At 41.2% G+C, this 10,327-nt stretch overlaps 1 protein-coding gene across 2 annotated transcripts in view; it reads right to left on the reverse strand.

Moving 5' to 3' along the window:
• Positions 1-2,903, reverse strand: part of TM4SF1 (transmembrane 4 L six family member 1) — an 8,667-nt gene extending 5,764 nt beyond the window's left edge. Inside the window, exons 1-3 of one of the 2 annotated variants that reach the window (XM_015569713.1) lie at positions 2,553-2,903; positions 980-1,069; positions 746-891 (exon numbers count right to left, since the gene is read on the reverse strand). In XM_015569713.1, coding sequence (XP_015425199.1) covers positions 746-891; positions 980-1,069; positions 2,553-2,729 — 413 coding nt within the window. In that variant the 5' untranslated portion in view covers positions 2,730-2,903. The remainder of the gene's footprint in view (positions 1-745; positions 892-979; positions 1,070-2,552) is intronic. The other variant, XM_015569712.1, reaches the window with a different exon arrangement.
• Positions 2,904-10,327: the final 7,424 nt, after the last annotated feature.

A 10,327-nucleotide genomic window follows, 5' to 3' on the forward strand; every position in this document is an offset into this window, starting at 1 on the left:
CGCAGGAAGCTTGGCTTGCTCCATCACTGGAGAAACCAAGCCTCCTGCTTGCTCCAGCTCTGTGGCTGCTGGCCACTATCTTGGTTGGGTTAATTTGCATATAGTCGCTCTGATTGGATGGTGGGCGTGGCTTAAGGCATAGCGAAGGTTATGGTAATTTGCATGTTTGTCTTTTATTAGTGTAGATATCACTTTAAGTAAGGATACATTGTACATAGTTATGTTTATGTGAATGTGTATGGGAAGGAAGAGTAGTAGTATGATTTTCCTAGGCTTTGATTAAATTCACATAGTTTCCTTCTATATAAGGATTCCATAATATTTCTTATAAAATAGTAGAAGCAGCCAATTGTTCTGAAATAGTGTACATATGAACACAAACTACAGCCAGGCTACGTGGGTTCGAATCCTGATTGCATGTCCTCACAATGTGGCTTTGGTTAAGTTACTTCATCTCTCTGTGTCTTTGTTTGCTCATTTTTTTAAGTGGGAGCGATAGTGGAAGTCACCTCACAGGGTTATCATGAGACTGCTTCAGTGTGTCCACTAAAAAGCCTTAGAGCTTCTCCACATCAGGCACTGAGCATCAACCCTCAGACACCCTAATCCATGACTCAGTCAGTGCCAACAAACCTGGCTGAGTGGATGGATGAACGGATGAATGATGCCTTTTTAGTTTAATGGGTTTCCACTATACACATGTGGTGGATAAGAATGTGTGGTCTGTTACAGAACAATTACTCACTGTCCTTCAGTGTCCAGAAAGGTATAGTTCCACTGGTTGGAGGAATCAAGACATAGTGGTCCTGCCGCTAAGCCCAGAGCTGCCACAATGACACAGTAGCCAGACCCTGCAATTCCAATGAGAGATGCCAGCACAGAAGAAAGCATCTAGAGGAGGAGAAACACCGGGGGTGAGCCACAGAGCATCCTGCAATGATGTGAAAACCAATGTCTCCACCAGAGCAGGAGGACCTACCGCGCATCTTTTGCCACAGTTGTCGTGGCCGCAGCAGCCACAGCAGTCCTCTTGTTCCAGCCCAATGAAGACAAACGCTGGCAGGAATATCTGATTAGAAAACAAACAGATTAAAGTCATTGTCTTTCTCCAAGTCCTTAAAGGGCCAGGTTAAGTACTTTTGGTAAAATATATTTGTTTCTGACATTGTTAACTGGCATTGGGTTAAATTGATCAGGTATCTCAAATAATGTGAAATGATGAAGAGAAAAAACCCTCTAAATGTAATATCTGCTTGTTTTCAGGTAATGTGTAAAGCATTCTTTAGGGTGAGGGTGTGTGATATGGGAGGACTAAAATAATAACCTTTGAATGTGCTTATTTCACATGAGTTCCTAACATAGCACTAGCTGCAACTGCTGCTGGGTTTTGTTGTTGTTGCTTTTTGCAAGTGTTTTTTTGCAATTATTAAACCTTGCCTTTAAATCTGATTTGTTTTTCATTGTAAAACATAGAAGATACCAACAATCCTTAACAGAATAACTGACACCTTTTTTTGTAAATGGAAGAGGTGGAAGCTGTGTAATAATAAAAGTGAACTGCTTCTGTGAAGACATGATTGTATGGTTATAGCTTTATAACAAAGCTCTTTATATAAAGTAAGTATGAAATACTTTGAGATAAAAAGAAGCTTAAACAAGTACAATATTATTGAAGGACAAATGATTATATTAATGTGATAGTAATGTTTAAATTCAAAGCAGATTTATCAAACTATAATTAGTATATGAAGGTTTAAATGTTTTAATATCCTTTATTTGAATAAGAAAACTATTTTGTCTAGTATTAGTAATTCTATAAACTTCTCTTTAAAATTCTCAATCCCAGAATTTTAGAGTAGCAAGCTCAAGTTTGTACACATTCTTTCCATGATATGCTTAAAGCTAGTATTTTCAGCTCCAAAATTGGCAAGCACATTCCTCTCACTTCAATTAAAAATAAACTTTGAAAAAAACAACACATTCCACTGCAGCTTCAGACACTGATCTGCTGCTAACGGCAAGATTTTCCTGGACACCACACCCAAGAATTACATAAAGGAGAAAATCTATAGTTCTTTCTAAATAATAATGCACTCACAATTTATATATATATATATTTTCCTGTTGCAGATGCCTGAGGACAAACAGCAGAGATTTTGGATCCCAAGTTCTGTTGATTTAGACAGAAAACCAGCTGACTCCTCTCAACTCCCCAGAGCAAAAATTCTCCAGGGCTGCCAGCTTCAGGACTAGAAACTCCAGTCTCTCTAATCTGATTTAACAGCTAGTATCTGTTTCTAGTTGTAAAGTAAGAGAGTTTAGCACAAAGATAGTTCATTTTTAGTTGAAAGAGGATTTTGTAAAACGACATCCAATAAAATTAGTCTTATACCTATCTCAACTTTTGCATAATCTGCTTTCAAAAGAAGAATGAACAAAAATCGCTGGATTTGGAAATAGGCATTATAGAAAACTTTCCATGAAAACACAAGAAATCATCACATTTAACAGAAGAGAAGTTGTTAAAGTTGTAATAATTTTGAACAACTTACCAGCAAGCCTCCTCCTATGATGCCAGAAAAAAACCACACAAACTTGCTGAGGTGGTCTTCAGAGGCATACTTTGTTTCCCCATTGGGAAAGTACAGCAAGATGTTAGCTACAATGCAGAGGATGGCGAGCCCCATCAGAGACTGTCCGATGCATCGTGCGCACTTGCCGTAGCACATGGTGGCAGGGAGTCTGGGGGTTATTTTCCCCCTTCACTCTGCAGGTGAGGGATTGCCCAAATCAGATGGGAGTGTGCCTGTCTGCACAGAAAACAAAAGCCGATTTTCAGCCCATTCCTACAACCTCTTAAATACTGTGATTCTTAGTCACAGGGTGGATGAGGTAGCTTGCTTTCATTGGTCCTGATTACAGGCTGCAGTTGGGGAGGGGAGAGAGAAGGAATGTCCCGCCCTTCAAAAGGGTTGGGACAAGTGAAACCAGGGGCAGGACATGAGGAACAGTCAGTCATAGGGAGGAGAGAAAATGATTAATCCTCAACAAGAAATTAACTGTGCAATTCCTTTACAGGATTAAAAAAAATCCAGAGGAAAGTCTAGTACAACTTACTAGTAACTGCCAAGTGTAAGTGTCCACGCTGTGATCTGCCCGGCTTGAGGCTTTGAAAGATGGTGGACTGTGATCCTGCTCCATGCAGGACAGTTTTCAGTTTGAGAGCTCTGGGTTCACTTCCACTTCTGCACTGATTTAATTCGAAACCCGGGCTAGTCCCTGAGGTCTGAGCTTGTTTCCTGTTCTGTTAAAGGCAAGGCGTCCAAGCCATCGCCCATGGATTTGAGGAAGCTGTCTGGAAAATTACAGAGCAGCATTCTTTCCTCTGCCTACGGCATGCTCTGCAGGCTGTCCTGACTGTCCAGCCTTCAAAATCAAATCTGGTACTAAAACAAAGATGGCATTAGTCAATATCAAGAGCTCAGACACCTTTTATTGCTGGGTATTGCTGTCAGGCAAAGTGATGGCAGGGAGGGCCCAGGGAGGTCTACAGTGTGGGAGAAGGATAGATAAGAAGAAGGAGGAGGAGGAGGAGGAGGGGAGGGAGGGAGAGAGAAGAGGGAGGGGGAAGATGGAGGGGGACGAGGGAAGAGGGAGAGAAAGAAAGAGAAGAGAAGAGAAGAGAAGAGAAGAGAAGAGAAGAGAAGAGAAGAGAAGAGAAGAGAACTGACAAGCAGACTGGGGAGACAAGATTGAGAGAAACTGGAATGACTAGAGTCACAGTCATTGATGCGGGGGGGTGAACTGTGGTCTCCCCAGCCAGACAATCCCCTGAGATGGGTTGTCACAGGCTTACACATAAAGGCAGAAAAAGGGTGTATGACCAACTTTCTGATGTGGTTCCTGCAGAGAATTCTGGTTCTGAATCTGTTTAGCCCTTGAATAGCAGGTTGGACCATCAGGCAGCATGGGGAGAGGACAGGGTGGCCAGATGTGCCAGGACAAAATAATGAGGACAGAAAAGAAGCCAAAGGCCAAGATGGTGAGTTATTAATTCAGAAAAGAAAAGGGAGTGAGGCTGGTGAATCCAGAAGCTCAGGCTGAGGCCAGAATCCAAGGAATTTGGGCCAAAACTAGAGAGCAAGATGCATACTAAATGTGAGAAGCCAACTGGAGTTACTGACAGCGATCCACTCTGGGAGGAGGACTTAAGAGGAAGCATGGCCTGAGCATGCTAGCAAACGTGAGGCCATAATCCACACTAGCTTGAGGAAATAGACAAATGGAAAACTTAGTGTTGGCAGGGAAGCTGGCACCACTGTCTGCTCAGGTGTAGGGAGGCAGTCTGCACAAGTGCACCATCCCTTCACCACCATGCATCCAACAACAGGGAATGGGTGCCCTCTGTCCTGGCTGAAGTCCTACTACAGGCAGGATTCCACAGATGTCAGGGTCTGGGTGGCAGTATAGGTGAGTGAGTTGAGGCATCCTCATTCTAACCTTCCACTCTGTTGATCTGTCCCACCAGTTTTTCCATGACACCCACCACACCCTTGTCTGTCTAAAACCCTGCATATAACTCCCATTTTGTCCTTAAATATCCCCCCCCCCACCATCCAGCACCATGCAGACCGTGATGCCCTAATGTATATCCTCATCAGCCACCCCAGCTCTGCTAAGGTCTCAGAGAGCAGGCTATCTTCCAGGGCATAGCAGCTAAAACAGTGTCAGCATTTAGTTGGCTCTCAATAAACATTTGCTAAATTTTGTTCAAATAAATAACAGAGTTGAGTATGTTCATTTCTAAGGTTATTTGCTTTTAAGCAAAACCAAAATGTCTTATGAAAGTTAGGCAGATTTGGCATTTCCATTTGAAAATTTTCAGTTTTACCCAGGATTCTCAGGAGCAGCTAATCAACTAAGTGATTCTCTCTGTGGTTCTCTTTTACATTTCCAGATCCCAGCTACCTTTGGGGGAAGATGGCAAAAACTGTTATCTAGTTTCTGTACATTTAGGGGAAGAGGGAGGAAAAATTAAATAGTATGCAGCCTCTCTCATTGCAATAGAATTTTATAGCTCTCTTGTGTGGAGCTGCTTCCAGGTGAGGAAACGGAGGCTCTTATGGGTAAGTGAGGAAGCTAGAGTCACAGGCTGGTGAGTGACACACTCTGGATTCCTTCTACTCAGGTCTCACTGACTCAGACACTCGTGACCTTTACTTTACACGTTGACATCACAACACCCTCTCCAATGAAAAACGTGGACCAGATTTAAGCACTTTTTATTTGTCATTTCTGAATAACATAATTTCAAGACATTAATTATTTTGGTTCTACTTTAATTAGACAAATGATTTTAAAGTTAACCTTGTATTTTCAAATGAGAACACTTCCCACAAACATGGGTTGAATGGCCAGAAATATAGTGGAATCACAGCACTAAGGCTATGGCCAATAGTCAATAAGCTTGGTTTTATTGTAGAAAAATAGAACTGTCAACAATCAAGATATATGCATGCACAATTAAAAGTTTAAAAATACTAATTAATTTTTCCTAAATTCAGTATAGGAGAGAAATAATAAAACCTATTTTCATCCTGATTTAATGTGTAAAAGGATTTCCCCACCTGGCCTTTGATCTTACATAAAAAAATATGTTAAACATTTTCCTCCAGAAAGCTTGGGGTGGACCTCTCTCCCTTGTGCTTTTGTGCCATTAAAAATTCAGCCCAGTGGGGCTTCTGTGGGAATTGGAGATCATACAAGATTGAGAAGTAAGTGCAGTTGGCTTGGAGCTGATTTTTAGACACCACTTTCCAGGGTTCCCTGATGAAAGGAGCTTTTATTTGGTGGTTGAGTTCTGAATAAAAAAAAACCTTCCTGCTATAAATCTGCTGTCATTTCTGTGATTTCAGTGCTCTCACAGACTTAGATTGAAGTATACATAAGAAGTGGTGTGAGCAGTCTCCAAGTTATCATTCCAAGCTGGTGAGCTAATACTCCACCTAGACCTCCTGGTCTCACTACTCCCAGTCAAACTGGTTTTTGTGGTTGTCAGTCAAAAGCCAATGTGGCAAATTTCCCACTGATACTGAATGAGCTGAAAACTCCAGTTACTAGTGATTTCCCACTGATACTGAATGAGCTGAAAACTCCAGTTACTAGTGATTTTGCCCTAGGGGAATTTTGCCAAGAACCTTTATAGAAATGGAGCAGTTGAGACTTGGTGTGTGTGTGTGTGTGTGTGTGTGTGTGTGTGTGTGTGAGAGAGAGAGAGAGAGAGAGAGAGAGAGAGAGAGAGATTTGGCTGTAAAACTTGGTTCTGACCAAGGTAGACAATTGATTGACCTTACTTCCTAACTTCCTGTGCATAATCTCTGCCTGACATTGATTCCAGCATCTAGCAAAAACACATGCCTCAGATTTCCTCCCCAGAAAGGGAATTGAGATTCTAACTTGCTGAATAATCTAGTGACAACTTCTTCATTGTGTTAGGTTACAAAAACACAGTCATGTACTATGAGTACTCTGATGGGAAATCCATTCCATTTTCAAGTTAAGCCATTAGCTACCATGTTTCAATGGACTAAAAGATTCTGTGGTCATGATTTTCAACAAGTCATGGTGATTTGGAAATTACTTATTCAGACTTAGAAGGTGAGGAAAACTTGAGCAAGAATTGCAAAGGGACTAAAACACCAATTTAAAACCTAAAAATTATCTAGAATATTTCTAATGATTCTTTCCTTGCCCAGAAGGAACCAACTAAGCTTTTTGGTGAGACCCTTCAGGATAGCTGTTCCTGGAGGTAATGAAATCAGGAATTTGGTATAGAGATGTCAGTTGTTGAGAAGATGTTATTTGAAACATGCTTGGGATTAGACTTCCTTCTTTGCCTTGCATCTTCTTTGCAGACAGATTCTGGCAGCTCTCACACCTCCTCAAGAGAGCACCAGGGTGAATGATTGTGGTCTTTGTCCTTCTCCAATTTCTCCTCCTCTTTCCTCTTTTCTCAATTGTCTTGGTGTCTGTAGGAATCTGAGCCCCAGACAGTCACATTTAGGTTTGGCACCAGGCTTGTGTGGTTTTCTTTCTGACTTTTATTTTATTTTTTAATGAAGAAGTACGAACATGAACATAAATGAACAGAAAACATTATTTTCTTGAATCGCATATGTGGCATTTCACAGGGATATCTTTAGCTTATGGTATATTACAGCATATTAAAAAAGTTTAAAATTATTGTAGAGAATTCTTAAAAATTGTAGAGAATTTCTACAAGAGGATAAAGATTTCTGACAAATTCACTTTTTATTTATTTTCTGAAAAGGATATAGATCAGGATTTCCCCTTCATTTTCATTCTTCTGTCAGAGCTTCTAATCAACATGAGGATCATTCAATAAATATTTACTGAGTAATTACTGTGTGCCAGGTATGAGTTGAAGAACCTTACATGTAAATCTCACTAAATTCTCACAATCACCTTTTGAGGAAGACACTGTTATAAACACCATCACACAGGTGATTAAATTGTAAGTAACTCTCCCAAGATTTTATGGCTTGTCCATGGGGCTGGGATGAGAATTCAGGCAGTCTGGATCCAGAGCCCACCCTCCTAACCATCCCACTATTTTACCTCCAACCCAGGCAGGTGGTAGATGAAAACAAATATTTCCATAAGTGTTAATACCATTATATGTAAAATACACCTAGCCCCCAGATATTGGTTTCTAAATTTCATTCTCCAATAAAAACAACAACAACAAAAAAACCCCAAGACACTTTAAGAAAATGGCTGGTTCTAGGGGTGACGCAAGGAAGATTTGGGGGTAATTCTGAAATGTCTTGTGTCAGTGTTTAGTGGTCTTTTAGGTGATGATTAGTAAAGTTTAGTCACAATAGGTGACATAGGAAATACTTGGGCTAAAAAAATGCATTATATTCCGTCCTGAAAACAGAGGCACAGTATGCCATGCGGGGCCACGGGGAATGACACCAGGGTGGTCAGGAGGCAAAAGGGGCAAGAAAGAGGGGAGAGCTTAGGCTACCTTTATTGGAGTTTGAAGGGAAAGGCAAGGCAGGGTAAAATAAACAATTTAGGATTGCCTAGTTTGGATAATTGTGAAGAGCTATAAACTATAGGGATGATCCCTAGTTGCCTGGCACCTGGCACTGGGATGATTATGGAAACAGAATATTGCCTCCTGGGGTCAGGAATCAAATAGAGGATGACTGGCTCAGGATTGGCCAGTCTATATATTGAAGATATGCTCCTGGCTGGGCCTTTGCTATCTCAAAGAATTGGCTAGCGCCAGAAGGTGTAGTCTGTCCCAGCCAGAAAGGTTTTTAAAATACCAAACACCTTAATATACAGAAAATAAAAATACAAGCTAGAAAGTCAGGAAATGCTCACAGAATGATTGTCCCCTGTTGAAAGGACACAAGGGTCAGCTTGAAAAGATTTTCACGGGCAAAATCTGGAACAATTTGAACATTAGTAATGGATTATAACTGGTTGAATAATTAGGAATTCACAAGTTTATAGAGCTATTAACTAAAAGTTCAATGAAAATGTAACATTGACATTGTCTCAAAGTACATATCACTCTGCAAATTATTATTTTTAGAAAGGGGAAAAGAGTAACTGGAGAAGACTGGTGGACACCACCTTAATCAGGTGATACAAGTTAATATCACCAATAGTGAGGCTAATGAATATCATGAGCCATCTGATAGGATGCAAAGAGGGGGACTTTAACGTGCCCCCCCCCCATAATCCTACCTCTGATATTTATGTCCTTGAATAATCTCCTCATCATGAGTATGGGCAGCACCTGTGACTTCTTTCTGAGCAATAGAATATGGCAAAGGTAATGGGATGGCATTCTGTGGTTATCTCACATTATATAAGGCTCTGTCTTGCTAACAGTCTGACTCTAGAGTCGTGCTCTCCTTTTTGACTTTGAAGAAGCACAAGTTCTACAACCACAAAGAAATAAATCCTGCGAACAACAGAGTGAGTTTGGAAGCAGTTCCTCCCCCAGTAGAATCCTGAGAGGAGAACTCAGCTGTCAATTACACATTGATTACAGCCTCATAGAGCACTCAGCTACACTGGGCCCAAAGTCCTGACCCCCAGAAACTGTGAGATAATAAATGTGTGCTGTCTTAGGCTGCTAAATTTGTGATAATTTATTGTGCAGTATAGAACACGAATACAGTTACTTCTACCATATTCCTGCCAAAGATGCGGGCAATCTTCAGATGTGCCAAGGTAATGAAAGTACGGAAAGACTGAGGAAATAGGCTTGGTTGCAGCAAACTGAGGACACATCTCAACTGAATGCAAGGCAAGATCTTGGATTGGATCCTGGCCCCTTGGGGAAAAAACATTGCTATTAAAGACATTATTGGAACAACTGGTGAAATTTTAATATGAACTATGGATTAGATAGTAGCATTGGATAATTATTGAATTCCTTGATTTTAATCATTGTAAGATGGTTATAAAAGAAAATGACAACATGAATATGGCAAAGTGTTAACAATTGGCGAATCTAGATTAAAAAATATAGGAGTATTTGGCACTATTCTTGAAACTTTTTAATAAATTTGAAATTATCTCAAAATAAAAATTTCAATGTTAGAGTTCACCTTTAAAATTGTACTGGAAATAATTCAGAGAGCCCTATTGCCATTTTGGGAATCCCAAGGGACTTAGGGACCATAGGTTGAGAGCAGTGCTCAGAGAGAGACTCAGCTGCGGATGGCTACCTCAGCCAGTACACTCTCAGCAGATTGGGGAATGAGGGCCTTAGGCCTAAAGGGGATCTGGGCAGTACCCCACAGAGTCCACTATATGTCACCACATCAACTTCACTGCACTCAATCTAGGAATTATTGCTCCTAGGTGAATAACGGATAAGAATTAGTACCGAAGAATGCAGAAGGCAAGAAACCAAGATGGCGGCAGAGGTTAACGCTGGAGATTGCTGCCTTGAACAACCAAATAAAAAATACACCTAAAAGACGGAACAGACATCATCCAGAACCACAGGAAGGCTGGCTGAGTGGAAATTCTACAACTAGGAGGAAAGAGAATATCATCCCCAGACTCAGAGGAGGCGCAGTGCTGAAGTGAAATACTCAGGTGCAGAGTGCGCACGGAGCGGGCTGGTGGCGGAGGACGCGGTTGGTGTTTTCAATCGGGAGGGAGCTTCAGACTCTGAGCTCCAGAGCCGGGCAAGTCTCTAGGGACCCAGACTCAAACAGGAGAAGCGGGACTGTCTGGCATCGGTCGGAATGGGAGGGCAGCTTTCTCTCTT

This window comes from Myotis davidii, unplaced genomic scaffold (genome assembly GCF_000327345.1).
Source record: "Myotis davidii unplaced genomic scaffold, ASM32734v1 scaffold766, whole genome shotgun sequence".
Classification (NCBI taxonomy): domain Eukaryota; kingdom Metazoa; phylum Chordata; class Mammalia; order Chiroptera; family Vespertilionidae; genus Myotis; species Myotis davidii.